This window comes from Bombyx mori, chromosome 7 (genome assembly GCF_030269925.1).
Source record: "Bombyx mori chromosome 7, ASM3026992v2".
In the NCBI taxonomy this organism is placed as follows: domain Eukaryota; kingdom Metazoa; phylum Arthropoda; class Insecta; order Lepidoptera; family Bombycidae; genus Bombyx; species Bombyx mori.
The window spans coordinates 11197031-11213218 of record NC_085113.1 but is presented as its reverse complement, the minus strand read 5'-3'; the positions used below and the strand labels follow the sequence as shown (position 1 = coordinate 11213218).

Genomic DNA, 16188 nt, shown 5'->3' with positions numbered 1-16188 from the left:
AATTCCACCTCACAAAACAGGCACAATTTCGAGACAATAATAAATAATAATAATAATAAATAAATATTTACTAACAATCACGCCACGTTAACTGGTCCCGTGCTAAGCTCGTAAAGAACTTGTGTTACAGGTACCAGATAACGGAAAGAAATGTAAGATTTTTATTATACATATACATATATTTAATATACATCCATAACCCTGGAAAAGACATTTATATTTATCATACAAATATTTTCCCTTGGTGGGATTCGAACCCGCGACCCCCTTATCTAGTGACCATGTCACTTACCACTACACCAGACGGCCGTTAGACAATGAATTTACAAAGAATTGTCCGTTTATTGTATTCCACAAGTCGGGATATCGAGTACACGTACAGTCCGTGTGATGCGCTATCGGTTACATCCCACGAAGGTTTCCCCGCCTCGATCAAGGTATAGTACAAATAAAAACACAAAAGTTATTTATGTACAGACAATACATATTTTTATTCATCAATATTTAATACATGGAGCTTCATAATAAAAGAGAATCATGACACGTCCAAAAGTGTGTTTTCTTTTTACGGCCGACTTTAAGAGCGCTTTTAAGAAAATCAAATTTTATTAGTTTATTAAAAAACCAAAAATCAGAATCGACATTCAATGTATAATACAAAACTAAAAGTTTTTTTTTTAAATATGGAGTTTAGAAGTAAGTAGCACTATCTCAGTGTACTAAAAAGTGTTCGCTGAAAGGGAGACAATTAAGGTGGCGCCACTGTAGCAAGTGGAAAGATAAAAAAGAAACAGTGTCATAAACTACCACACTTCACTTCAACCCAACACACTTCTCTGTTTAAAACTGCTATATTCCTATCCACTTCCTACACTAACGCTGTGTCGGTGAGTCTTCCAACAATAACTAGCTGTTTACAAGGTGGAAAGCTTTTCAAATTGTCCCCTATACAAGATGGCGTATCTAGCTTCTACCCTCCATATTTAAAAAAAAATGACATCTACAGAACCAACAAATCAAATTGCTAGTTTTAAATATAGAGATGCGATTAGTTCATAGACAAAGATGGCCTTTGAGAGACACTCTCCTCGTCGAATCCGTCGCTTGCGACGAAGGACTCTACGAGCGAATTAACCCAAAGACACAGCCCACTGAGTTTCTCGCCGGATCTTCTCAGTGGGTCGCGTCTCCGATCCGGTGGTAGATTCTGCAAAACACTGCTCTTGCTAGGGCCAGTGTTCGCAATACTCCCGATTTGAGCCCCGTGAGCTCACCTACACGTTAGGCTGAAGCTGAAATTGCCTCTCAAGGCTATCAGCACAGGTAGGAAAAAAATAAAAAAAAAGAGACACTCTTGGACAGCTCAAACAAAAAGTTGTGACTGGGACGGAGAAAATATATTAATAATTTATTATAATTAAGTTTAACTTTCAAAAAATTCTTCAGGGTTCGTTTGAATAAATTATTGAAAACTCCATTAGCGCAGCAGACCGAGAACAAAATCGCACGTGAACTTAAAATTTAAGTATATTTAAAAAGAAAACAATATATACCAAACCAACCATAGGATCGGAAGCGAAATGACGCATCAAACTTAATAATTAAGTTATCTAATTTATAATTTTAATTTCGTTACTTTTTAAGGCTACGCAATTATTCAATTCATATAAAACTTAGCTAATATATTCTCAAATGGTCACGAATAATACCTTAGTGGTCGTTCGTGAACACGAAATCCTTAAAATATTCGAACCGTCAATAAATAATACAATGAACGTGAATTTGAGAATATGCTTAAATAGTCCGCGTAGTTCAATCACAACACTCATTACAATTTATTATTGCAAACCTTCTAAACTAAAAAACAGAAATTGGGATTAGTTTATGAATCCTAATTTCTGTTTTTTTACGTAAGACATCAACCGACAGATGTGAATGGAAAAAAAAAAAAGAAAACACAGGGACAAAGTTGGACCTAGAAATTTCATAAAAAAAACTTATTAAAATCGCAGACAATGTTAAAGCGAATTCAAATGCGTTTATTGCATAACCCATCCAATCGCCGATATTTCCTATTCACTATATATTTTTATATGTATAAATATACATAATAATTGTACTTAACTTGCTTATCTGATTTTCGTCAGCCATTTTAGAAATTATAAAAAAGTCAAAGTGGAGTTTGTTTATTGCCCAGAGCAGATTAAGTTTATTCTTTAAATTTAATTTATTTGTTGTCGTCAATTTGGGCCTCATTTGGTATTCCGACCTCACGTCTCAAGGTCTACATGTGCTCCGGAAGACGTCTGCGAGTCCGTAAACAAAAACTAATACTGACCTAAGCATAAAAATGTACTGGGTTTTAACAAGTTTATATTACATACACAGCGAAGGCATACGAGGTCAATGACCGGAGGCGACAATCGATTTAGAATTGCGTTACAATGCGCGCTATGTGAAATCCAAAAATTTTCAATCGCGTGTTACAGACATTATCGTATCGTGATGAGAAAAAAGGAACCATGCTCCTCCAAGTCTCTACTTTGTTAAGTTGTATTATCAGAAACCATTTTAAATAATAAGGTAAAGTTACAGTTCTTGCTTCGATATTTCAATATGCTTTCCATTAATATGAAAAAAATCTTGATACTTTCAATGTTATATTTTAATAGTTTCCCAAGCGATAATCTAGTGTTGTTTTTATTTATCTTAAACTATACACTTTTACATAGTTAAAGATCAAAATTTAACATAACATAACATGTACAGGCATAATTGTAATCTTGACGCTTTTGTTCGTTTTAGGAGAAACACGTTATGAATTTAGTATTTCAACATAAGACAAATAACATTGTACCTATATTAAAAAATAAATTGAAATCTACACTTACTGTTAGCATCATAAGATTCATTTTCGAGATCATCGATACAAATATAAAATCGATAAATTAAGTCGATTAATTAATCGAAAGCGGTTAGTCTTAAACATTAATCTAAAACTTGCTATTTTTATGTAGATCTGTAGTCGATTTTTTTTTTCCTGTCCGTACTCAAAAGTCATTGATAGCCCGGATGTTGTAGGTAATGATATTAGAACTACCCACCCCTAATGATTTGTTTTTATGTTCCATTGCCTGTTACATATAATGAAGATTCGTCGATTCAAATCGATTATACATTATTTAAAAGGAACTTGTGCTACCGCTAGCCGTTAGCACTCATGAGCGATACAAATTATGCACGCGCTTACCTCGATATCTATTTGATTCTGCGCCATTAATCTAGCTCAGACGGTTAATTTTCGAAATCGCCGCGCAAACTTTACAAATTCGTCCCGCACGCATCTTCATTACATCTGACGTCATTTGGGGCCAAAATAGTGACGAACTAACCATAGTTCATACATTAACATACTGATCATTGTGATTGTTTTCATACATAAATGAGATCTTTTTGTTATGAAATAAGATGAAAATTTGCTCGTTATTGATTTGATTCAAAAATTATTTTTAATATTTATTTCTCTGCGTTCTATTATCGATCAATCATCAATTATTAATTAATAACTATTATTAATAATCAATCAATATTAATAAAAAATATCAATTGCCCGTCAATTGTAATTGAATTAACTTAAAAGAATTGTGAACTATTTATAGTTGAATTATAAAAATAGATAAATCCAATCTAGGGATCATTCTAGGTTCACCTAGGTATAGGCAAACTGACGGGGCTCAGCCTGCCGATTTGCCACCACTGGCCCTAGAAAGGATAGTGCTTTGCTGAATCTACTACCGCATCGGATATGCGACCCACTGACAAAATCCGTCGGGAAACTCAACGGGCAAAGTATTATTAAAGCCAATATAAAATTGTAGCGCAGTTTTTTTTTCTATGATCGCATTTAAAGCTTAATATCAATGCAGAAGACAAGATGGTGGATATACCATGTTTATTGTTGTGAGTTAATTGTCTCGACGAACCCGTCGCATTCGAAGGATTCAAACCAGAACAGTGACCAGTGTTTTTAGTGCCTAAAAATACCGATAATGAATCGGGAGGATCACAAGTGACTTGACTGTTTACCGTTTCGTCCGCAGGATCGGGTATGTAGTTACTGGCGAGCACGATAAGATAACGATATCGATATGGTGGAGATATGGCTCTCGGATGCTATCTTCATATATGTCGTGGCGTGCAACGTCTTTAACAGGACATACGACCCACAATAACTGGACATAGACTAAGACAGAGACTTGACAGGTGATTCGAAGAGACAAAACAAAAGAAATGGAACAAGCACGAACGTGACAAACGAGACATTCTTTTCAATGCCTTCTTAAAGACATACAGGAAATAGACGACAAAGAACGAACCGACCGTTCAAGTGATCCTTTGAGCTTAAGGACTAGTTCTATGGTGAAGACGAGACTGGGAACAGACACCGACATGGCGACGTCTTCGACAAAGGGTACGACCGCCGTTGCTGACCAAACCGGGGGGAGACCGACAGTTCAACACCCTCTGACCGGTCCACCGCCTACAATGCAACGATGGCAAAGACTGACAACTGAAGTTGGAGGTTGCTGAACAATACTTGCAGCTTCTGGAGGAAAAGCTATAGCCATCGAAAGTCAGTGACAACACAATTACCTTTCGCGGGGCTGACCGTGAACTGAAGCAAGTTGTACAGACTATCAACAAAGACGAACTTGTCACTTTCGGTTGCATCTGACAGCTGGAGTGGCGATTCATAGCCCCTGACACACCTCATACCCACTCAGAGCCATTGCTCGTAAGATCCGTCAAAACAAGCTTGCGTGTAACGCTCAAGACCAGAACCCCTAACTCCTGGCTAAGGCCAGGAGTGTCACTAATGTCTGGTCATTAAGGTTCACTAAGGTGGAATGCATGATGAATTCAAGACCATTGACATACGTACTTCTTGTTTTTGTCGAACGATTTTTTACTACCAAAGACAGACAGACTTTATTGACCATCGTTTCGGAACGTTTACAGACCATGACTTATTGAAAAGGACTTGGAGAGAATCTCATGGACTTGCAGACATAACTTGGAAACGCTGGGTCAAGGAGTACTTTACAAATGGTACAGAGATTCTGAGAAACCACTGGCGATTGATGACGTCGTATTTGTTGTTGACTGTCAGCTACCTCGCAACCAGTAGCCGCTTGGCCAGATCGACCAAGTCTTCCCTGGTAAGGACGACCTGGTTCGCGTTGCTAAGTCCGAACCAGACATGGACTCTACACAAGACCGGCGACGAAACTGCACAGGTTGGACATAAACTCCTCATCTTGAGTACCAGACTTCTGGTACTGGAGGTGTGGATGTCGTGGCGTGCAACCTATTTGACAGAACATACGATACATAATGACTGGACATAGACTAAGACAGACTTGATAGGTGATTCGAAAAGAAAAAAACAAAAGACTAGAAATGGAACGACGACGAACGTCTTCTTAACGTCTTCTTAAAAGACATACACGAAATTGATGACAAAGAACGAACCGACCGTTCAATATACTTAGGTACTGTAGGAATCTAATTACAGGTCTTCATGAAGGTCGACATTCCTTACGAAGCACGCTGCTCCAACCAGCTACCACGACAGCAATTCCGATGCGGCGCTGTGCCTTGCCGGATCATGTCCTTACGGATCCATCAGATCCTTAATAACCTTTGCATTAGACGCCTTCAGCTCTAGCACTAGGAGCAGGCTTGGGGAGCTCGGTAACCGTACTCGTTGATCGACAAAGAGGTCGACGTGCAACCTAACCCATGCATCAGCCCGCTGAGTTTCTCACCGGATCTTCTCAGCGGGTCGCGATTCCGATCCAGTAGTAGATTCATTCGCGAAGCAGCTCTTGAGTTGTTAGGTCTCCTTCGGAGGCACTCGGGCAGCTTTAAGTAAATCCCACCCCTCCTGGCTGAGCCTTTGCTCGCCCACTTGTCCTGGTGAAAACTGGAAAGGCCTTCGGGCCACCAGTAATCTTTCAATCATAAAAGAAAGGAATACGGATGCGATGACGGTCGGCTGGTGTCCAGTCAGTTCGATACGGTACACTGACGTCTCGATGTGAGAGAGTGGGGGGTTCAGGGGCACTGGCGAGTGGTTGAGTGAGAAGAAGTGTCTCTGTCGTGAAATCAACAGCTGCGGGAGAACGGGATGGGACCTACTTGGTATGTATTTGTTAAAACGGGCGGAAGAAAAGCATGGGTTTAGTCTTGAAAATGACTAGCCTTAGCCGGAAAGGGTGTGTGAAATCGCTACGATACATAGCGCTATATCTGGTTAATCGTAGCGGTCGTTTTCCGTGAGAACGGCAGTTGAGTTTTCAGCAAAACAATCGAGCAAAGCAACGTATTTAACGAAACAAAACCGCGAGCGATTGTCGGTCGAACAAATACACGTCCGCGCTCGACGGCACTGCGAGTAGAATGGGCTAGTTTTACCACTGTCAGAGATCGATTTATAAGATGGTATCGATCGAATAACGATAATTTTGATCCATAAAATAAATTAACGATTAATCGATTTCACATCCCCACCCCGACATCGATAATTTTATCACGAATTTAAATGGTAACGTTTTAATATTTCAAACCAGTTGATTAATCATTATAAATTGATTAAAAATTGAAATTGATTAAAAGGCCTTAGTTAAACTAATATTAGATCACTATCTTATTGCATATAAATGATTGACATCTCTAAATCAAATTCTATTCTAGATATAATTTATATTAATGTATCAAACTATGGTTACCACGTCGAACGTTATGGCCACAAATGACGTCACTCATAGTTGCGGAACTTTTAAATTTATTAGCTTAAACATTATTAAATCTAATCTAGACAGTATGTTCTCGGTGTTGGATTACAAAATGCCTTATACAATATGTCTACGTGTGGCGCGTTCAGCAACCGGGCGGGCCCGACGCTATGTTCATGAGCTCCCCATTATCGGTCGCCGTGGTGATGTGGTGCCTCAGCACGAAGGCGGCTATCACCCGGGCGACCTGCAACATGGGCACGCCGGTAACCCAGGGGACGCCAGGATAGTCCCTCAACCGCCCCCCTCCCGCTCCTCGTGTTTACTGAGACCTGATCCTGACCTGACCTTGAGACATGAGGTCTAAATTTATAGTACAACGGCTCCCCTGACTTTGCAAACGGGCACGCAGGCTTCACGACAGAAGGGCGCCATTTAAGCCAATCTTCTTTTTTTTTTAGTACTCAGCGTAAAGCTGTGACGTTATCGGTTAAAAAAATATCGAAACATCTGACATCTTGATTTTTAAGGCAGGAGCAGTCGACGTTTCAAAAGTAAGAAAACCTTCATCACGTACGATCGAACTGTCGACATTTACATTGACCGTATGGAGGGTAGAGGTAAGGAGAACCGTCTCATATGGGAGAAGTTTGAAAAAATGTCCCACTTTCAGCACTAAATAACAGTTCAAAAATCCTCCAAAATGGCGCTAACATAGGGCACAGGGTATGATATTAATTGAGCAGTTGTTAACTGATTGAATTATGCTGAGTTAGGAAATTTAATATATTAAATGAGTAGAGTAGTTAGTGACAGTGTAATATACAAGACCTCACATGTTTACGTAGTCCAAACTAATTTCGTCAATATAACCTAAAATCATTGCTGTGGTAAAACGTGGAAACATCGATTGCATTTTCTTATCAGCTTTAAATAAAATACTTTTTGTGATTTTGTAGTGCTTACAGTTCTTTCGTCCTTTTTTATTTCTCTATCTTATTCTAATAAATTTCAGCGCCTTATTTAAAATTTAACCGGTTGCTACTGTAGCGCCACCCTTATTTAGCAGATTTTAACGGACAATTTTTAGACACAGAGACGGTTCTTCTTACCTCTACCCTCTATAATTGACAGTCAGTACGGTTTGACACTTGACAGCTTGCGAGATGTCTATGGCATTTGTGCAGTGTTGCTATGTGAATGAATTATGTAGATAACTAGTGAAATAAACGTGTGTGTGTGAAATATTTACCTCGCCCGGCGTGTCCTCGTGCACGGCGTGCCCGCAGCGAGTTAGCACTTGCATTTGAAATTTACCTGAAAGCAAATGTCATTTACGTATCGTCGTTGCAAATTTAAAATCTCCTATGTTTGACATTTTGGGCCAAAATTATGTTTTCATATATTACGAATGTTATTTTGAATACCTATATTCAACAAAAACTCTCATATTTCACATAATTATGCGTCAATCTTTAAAAAAATCGCTACGTGTCGGTTTGCATTTTATTGTAGATCAAAGTATCCTGTGTATTGCATATTTTTTCAGGGGGTAGTTTTCTTAGATTTTCTCGAAAACTACATTTATACACATAGGAGATTTCAAATTTGTAACGACGATACAATGATACGCGTATAGCACTAAAACTTATGGTTCGTTGTGTGGTTTAACTTAAGTGGTGTGCAAATTCGCGATCCACTGAGAAGATCTGGACTGCGTGGAGTACAACATCGGACACATGCTGTTTCTTTGTTCACATAATTAATAGTTTAATTAGAATTTTATATTTTAGAAATGTTAAATTTAATAAAATCCTAGTCTCTGAAATCGCCATGGAATTGGAAGATCTGACAAAACCCTCAATCACGCTATGGACATTAACAAGATACGACAGGTCACGTTGTCGCACTGACCCTGCATCTGTCCCACGGTGAGCTCCCGGTCGAGTCCGTCCACGGAGGCGAGCAGCAGCAGGCGGGGCGCGCGCGCGGCGAGGAAGGCGGCGGAGAGGCCGCGGAACCAGCCCGCCCAGTGCCGCTCCGTGCCCGCCAGCGCGATGCGCCACCGGTACCTGCCACGAACAACTACTGAGTCATCGTGGCCTAAAGGATAAGACGTCCGGTGCATTCGTGTTGAGCGATGCACCGGTGTTCGAATCCCGCGGGCGGGTTCCAATTTTTCTAATGAAATACGTACATAACAAATTTTCAAATGTTCACGATTGACTTCCACGGCTAAGGAATAACATCGTGTAATAAATTATCCTTATCATATTAAATAAAAGTATATCGACGCTTGAAAGGCAAACATGACTAAGCGACAATAACTGCTTTGTACATAAATGATAGGCAATACCCATATTCGATGGGAAAAAAATATATATTTCTAGGTCTATTAAAATCATTTCAATCCTACAGCTACTAGCTAGATTCTACTACAGCAAAATTCGTTAAAATAAATTTTGTTTTCAGGTATTTCAACTTTAAATTAGTCTACTGTAAAGTTCACGCATTGTCGCTTAGTCACGTTTGTCTTTCAAGCGTCGATATATATTTGTATAAAGCTATTTTAAAGTATTTATAAGGTGATTTAGTCCGATGAGTATTATAGTTTTATAGTGTAAGTTGATGTACAAAATAGTATGTGCGTATTGTGTTGCTTTCATTTTTTTGTAACTTAAATTTCTAAATTTTTCTTCTCTGTTCACTTTCTACCTATATGTGATTTTGATTGTGGAAACATATTTGTTGATATAAGTTCTAAGATCTCAGTATAGTTACAACGGCTGCCCCATCCTTCAAACCGAAACGCATACTACTTCACGACAGAAATAGGCAGGGCGGTGGTACCTACCCGCGCGGACTCACAAGAGGTCCTACCACCAGTACTTAAATGTTGCATGTTCCTACCCATACCAGAACCCTATAACGACTCGTAAAGCTCACTTCATGCCGCGGTCTCCAGTAACAGCCGGCTTCGCGAAGTGATGCTGCATCCCCTCCCCTTCGGCTCCCTCTTCCTCCAGGATGCTGTCGTGGTGTGGAGCGTCGTGTCGCGAACCCGCCTCGCCCAGATCCTCGACCGGCTGATAGGATTCCACCTCGTTCGTAGCCAGGAGACCCGTATCGCAGCTGCAGCAACATCAGAAAATATTAATAAATAAAAACAAATAATAGTTTAAAAAAACTAACAAAATACGTTTTATAGAAAATTTGGATTAAAAATAGTGTAAGAAAAAATGATTTTATCGTAAAAAAGCGTGGGTTGCTTTTCAGGATATTATCAAAATAACCCTTCTGCTCATATCTGTTCATAAAATATTTATAACTACTGATACCATGCACCCCACTGTTTTTTTTTACATTAAAATATTTTTTTCTTACACTATTTTTAATTCAAATATATTAAAATTTATTTTCTATCTTTTAATTGGATTTTCTATAAGCGTATTTTGTTAGTTTTTTTAAACTATTATTTATTTTTCATTTTTTAGTTAAATTTCAATTTTTTCAATATTTTTTTTAAATATTGAAATGTCATCGGTCCTTAGTAAGTATACCAAATTTCGAGTTAATCCGACGTTTTGAAGGGATTTAAAATCATGTTCAAAGATTCCGTTACAAACATACATACGTCTGAAGGTAATAAAAGCGTATTAAAAAACCTCCCAAACTTTAGGAAAATATTTAAACTATTCAAGGCGTGAAATAAATGTACTATTTACAAATTGTTTTCAATTTTCGTGACTATCGACATAACAAACACTATTATATAAAGAGTTTCTTAAAGAAGCTCAGCCTGCCAGTGTGACAGATCAGGGTACAAATGGCGCAGATGTATTAGGGGGACCGCCTCCAGTTCAAGTGGGATAAGGAGAAAAAGATGTTTAGTTGTGATGAGTTCTCGATATACCGGCATGCTGCAGGCGCCACGGGGTTCAGTTTCGTACGCTTTTATTAGCTTCAGAATGATGACGGAATCTTTGAACATGATTTTGACCCCCTTCAAAACTTCGAATTAACTCGAAATTTGATATACTTATTAAGGACAGACGAGAATTCAAATTAATGAAAAATTTAAAAAAATTATCACATAATTGAAATTCAACTAAAAAATGAAAAATAAATTATAGTTTAAAAAAACTAACAAAATACGCTTTTATAGAAAATCTAACTAAAAAATTGAAAATAAATTTTAATAAATTTGAATTAAAAATAGTGTAAGAAAAAATTATTTTATTGTAAAAAAGCGTGGGGTGCTTTTGAGGATTTTATCAAAATAAACATTATAACTACTTATACCATGCACCCAACGCTTTTTTTACAATAAAATCATTTTTTTCCTACCTAAGCTGATGATGGCTTTGAGCGGCTATGTCAGCGAAACCGGGCGAGTAGGTGAGCTCACGGAGCTCAAACCTGACATTGTTGCTAACACTGACCCTAGCAAGAGCCGTGCTTCGCAGAATCTACCACCGGATCGGAAACGCGACCCACTGAGAAGATCCGGCGAGAAACTCAGTGGGCTTCCTCGCACTCCGCCAGCTCTCGTAACCCACAAATACGTATACTCTTTAACGCTGATAAACCCAGTTTCGCTTCTAACGTAACTTGATAAGGACTATTTTCTAACTACTAACTTCACGATCTGTCCCGGCATCGACACTTTGGCGGAGTCCACGTTGCGTACCTGACCACTCCTCACGCTAAAACAAAAAGCATAAACTGAACAACCCACACAACACAATGGGAGCTTAATGATAACAATATTAATACAAACGGTAGTCACTCTCACACACTCAAAGGTAGGATTATTTTTTAATGGCTTTTATGACCTGGTAACTAAGACCTTTTAGGTCATGTCTTATTTTAATTTATATTCTTATTTTTATGAAAAATGATAATATGGAGTGAAATGAAATGAAATGAAGATGATTAATTTGAAAGATTAATCAACTGGGATGAAATTAAATGAAATGAGATGAAATGATATGGGATGAAATATAATCTCGGTAAAATTGTGGTCATTTACTGAAATTTTTTCAGTGGACCTTTTGGAGAATCCGGAGAAGTTACGTCCAGCGGCTTTGTTTCATTTTCCCACATTTGTGCACTTTCACAGATATGAAACAGTTAATAAACCACCGTAATTACACATTAAAACCTGAAGAAACACTAAATAGACAAAATAAAACAAATCACACAACTTCACTCCTCGCGTTCCCGCCGAAAAGTACAAAGGTAGGATGAAAGGCGATTGCATGCAGCAGATATGCGAATGTTGCGATGGATGTGTGGAGTAACGAGAATGGATAGAATACGGAATGAATATGTTAGAGGAAGTCTGAAAGTGGCACCTGTGACAGAGAAGCTGAGAGGTGCGCGTTTGGAATGGTATGGACATGTGATGAGACGAAATGAAAATGAGGTTGGTAAGAGAGTGTTAACTATGAATGTGGAAGGATATAGAAGCAGAGGTAAACAGACCTAAGAAGAAGGAATGGTATGCGTGAAAGACGATATGTGTAAGAGGGGAGTGAGCGAAGAAATGGTATATGATAGAGGAGTATGGAAGGAGAAAACATGTGACGCCAACCCCAGGTGACTGGGAGAAAGGCTGGATAATAATGATGAATGATGTAGTCAGTCTCTGCGTATTTTGCGAGTTCAAACTCATTGCTCAAAATAATCAACTGCATTTGTATAATTTCTGGACTCCTGGATAATCACTTAACAATTTACTAGCAGAGCTATACAACAGAAAAGGCTTGAAGATGCCTACACCTACCTGATCGAGGCACATAACCTTCATAACTATTACCACTCAGTAAAGTTACAATAGAATCTTAATTAAAGCCAAATCGTTTTTTGATTACATATCACATTTCATTTTTATTGAACATTAATTTCCCTCTTCTTTTTTTATTATTGATTGCTTTTTGTAAGTTTTTATTTACAGCTTTTTTGGTTTCTCTTAGTTTTAATATTAGTTATCGATATTTTTATCTTATGCACAACCGCTCTTAAGCAAGATGTGTTCACACCCAAAAGGGTGTTTTTTTTTTTTTTTTTAATAATTTAAGCCTACCTACCCTACTGCAGTGATGCCATAAATTAAACAATAAATTGTTCAACTTACTAGTTGCTATCAAACCAAAATCTGCTATGTGCAAAAACTCTATTTTGAATTAACGAGTAAAAACATTTTCGTATAAAAATTTATATGAAGGTGAATTTTTAAGAACTATATCAAATGAAAGCTATAGATAAATATTAAAGCTCTAGATACATAACAGTTTTTTTATACGGTAGATAGGGCTGTGAACTAAACGAAAAGGTGAAAAACTAAAAATCTCAAAAAATGCACATAGCCGATTTTGGTTTGACAACGACGATATCCTGGGATAAGCACTCACCACCACTCGATAGCGTGTTCGATGCTTTTAAAATGAGTCGGCCTGCCTCGCAGGAAGCTCTGCATGCTGGCCAGTGCGTCCATGGCGGTGCCTGATGATGTGATCACAAAAATTAAAATATCTGTTATCACAGGAAGACTGGCAGCGGAGACGTTAAATCCCAGTACGGTTAGCAAATTTAAAACAATTGATAAAACTGTGGGTACATAAAAATACATTTTACAATATTTTTTTTACTAACAATGTGTGTGTAAACAAACTGTGAATGTATCACTGTATGTACTCACTAATAATTTACTCAGACTGGGATTTTGCCAAATTTTATATTTATTCATTATTTATAGATTAAATTTATTGATTAATAAATTAGTAGGTACCATAGTTTAATAAATTGTTCATCATCTTTAGTTTTAAATACATGTTAAATAACATAATTTTGTTTCCAGTTATTTAGTTGTTTCATTCATTACTACGAGATAAAAATTGATTTCATAGTGAAGATACAATTCTGTTGTTTTGTTTTTTTAAAACTGCAAGAAATCAGGCAACATTAGGGTGCGGGTATTATCTAAACTGAAGGTCAATATCTAAACTGAAGTTTATTAACTATTATGAAAGTAATAAATATTGTACATTCAAAAAGAAAACTTTAAATCCCGGGAGGAAACTATTTCCAGCACTATATTCTGATCACAATAACTGTATCCCGAATAATCTCAAGGTCTGTTCTTAACGTGAAGAAGGCGACACAACACAAAAATATGCCAAATAAGCATCTGAGTAAGTATGTGCAAAGAAAAGCAAGAAAAAATTTGATTTTTTATTTTCTATTTACAAAGTGCTATTAGATAATACTAATAAAGATACTTTAGGAGCTAGACATTTTATTTCGTTTCTCATTTAGTGAAATAATTTTAACAATTCAGCCTCTTGGTTTTCCTCATTTAAATACGAAAATATAACCTTTTAAAAGCCAATTAAGAGAACTAAATAAGTTAACATTTTTTTATTGCCCTTGTAGGCAGACGAGCATACGGCCCACCTGATGGTGAGTGGTTACCGTCGCCCATGAACTTCAACAATGCTAGGGGCAGAGCCAAGCCGCTGCCTACATACCCTCCACAAGTCTCGTTTGAAGAAAGACATGTCATAGCGCTCGGGAAACACCGTGGAGGGGAGCTCATTCCATAGCCGGATGGTATGTGGCAAAAAAGACCTCTGAAAACGCACTGTCGATGAACGCAGCGGTTCCAGATAATATGGATGAACTCTGCTCCGATGGCGGGAGGTGCGATGATAAAAAGGAGATGAGGGAACCATCTCACACAATTCCTCAGAGCGCTCCCCATGGAACATACAGTACCAAATACAGAGGAAACCGAAGTCCCTCCGCAGACCCAGGGGTTCCAAACGATCCGTGAGAATTTCTTAATTTGACTGTATGTTTGGAAACTTATACTAAGTGAATTTCTTTTGGGAAATGAGGTTTATTATAATGCCTTTCAAATTCTAATATCTGAAATCAACTGACTTTGAGTAACTAAAAGCATTTCCTATATAATATGAATCCATGCGACCTACTCTCGGGCAACTGTCTCTCCTCATAACCAGAGGAGTGGAGCATGCTCCACCAGGCTGCTCCAGTACAGTTTGGTGGAATCCCTACGGAACGAAACTTCGATATAATTATGACAAGTACTATAAGGGTAGCTTCATAATCATCTTACAAGTAACAAAAGAACAATTAGTACCATCCATGCCCTAACAGATTAGATAATGGGTTTAGTTATGTAGATCAAGATTGAATTGCGATGTAGTAATAACTTTCAAGTTCCACTATAAAATATCTCCTGGTGTAATGTGACCCACAAAGTTTATAATTATACAAAACCAATGGACCTTGTCTGATTGTGAGGTTGATACACTTGTCCTGCCTATACTGGCACAAAGCCGTTGTGTTCCGGTTTGAGTTGTGTTTTCCCTTACTTTTGGTGAAGTTTAGAATATTATTTTGTGTTATATTACTTCATGTTTCAAAGAAAATTGATTGTTGTCAATAGGCTCTTAATAATAATTGCCTAGTCTAATGCATCTAGCATAATGACTAGTGATTTGTAATCAATACTACTTCATGATAATCTGCATTTAACCTTTTGAAATAATCACAAAAGTGCACGGCACTGAATACAAACCGCAGTCTAGCTCCTGAAGTAAATCTCGTGGCCATTAGAAATTCATAATAAATGAAATACCAAAATGAAAACAGAATTTTGATAACTGTGCAACATTAATCTTTTTCACCGTTCAAGTTATTATAAATCTTTCAACTATTTCTTACCCTCGACAACATCAATCACTGCTATTCCCTGCACAAATGGTTCTAGTGTTGGTAGGAGAGCAGTCCTAACTGCTATAGCTCCTCCCATTGAATGTCCTACCAGTATTATAGGTGGTAAGCTATCACCGTACAACTTGTGTAGCACTTGTTCAACGTCTCTGGAAATCAAAATGTTTTAAGATTCATTATAAACAATAAAAACTTATGACTATTTATATATGTTTTCATGTCCCAATTTAAATTTTTATATTTTTTAACTGAAGTATATATTATGTAGAATATTATCTTTAATTTACTCAAGTCATAAATATGACTTAAACCACTTTTACTGTGTAATTTCGTGCTTGTTATTTTCATTATATTATTTCACAGCTATTTTTTGTATGAAAGACAACTAAGATTCTATTCATCACCATTTTAATAATGTGGTATTTTTATTACATATTCTTAGAAAATAGATACTAAAAATTAATTATACTCACTTAACCAATGTTTCAGCGCTGAGATCATCAGAGTCGTTTGCTTTTGTTTCACCGTGGCCCCTTAGGTCTATTGACACAACTTGGCAGTGCACCATGTTTGTGATTTCCTCCTGTAAAACAATACAATAAATGTGATAATGATCTTAGAAGATAAA

At 37.4% G+C, this 16188-nt stretch overlaps 1 protein-coding gene across 3 annotated transcripts in view; it reads right to left on the bottom strand.

The window, feature by feature from the left end:
* Nucleotides 1-463: 463 nt before the first annotated feature.
* The window catches only part of LOC101735326 (protein phosphatase methylesterase 1), a 17456-nt gene continuing 1731 nt past the window's right edge, over nt 464-16188 (bottom strand). For 2 of the 3 annotated variants that reach the window (XM_038012126.2, XM_038012127.2), the window contains exons 3-11: nt 16034-16143; nt 15552-15709; nt 14795-14875; nt 13214-13304; nt 11438-11503; nt 9744-9929; nt 8712-8869; nt 8050-8114; nt 464-7044 (exon numbers count right to left, since the gene is read on the bottom strand). In XM_038012126.2, the coding sequence (XP_037868054.1) occupies nt 6943-7044; nt 8050-8114; nt 8712-8869; nt 9744-9929; nt 11438-11503; nt 13214-13304; nt 14795-14875; nt 15552-15709; nt 16034-16143 (1017 nt within the window). In that variant the 3' untranslated portion in view covers nt 464-6942. The remainder of the gene's footprint in view (nt 7045-8049; nt 8115-8711; nt 8870-9743; nt 9930-11437; nt 11504-13213; nt 13305-14794; nt 14876-15551; nt 15710-16033; nt 16144-16188) is intronic. The other variant, XM_038012128.2, reaches the window with a different exon arrangement.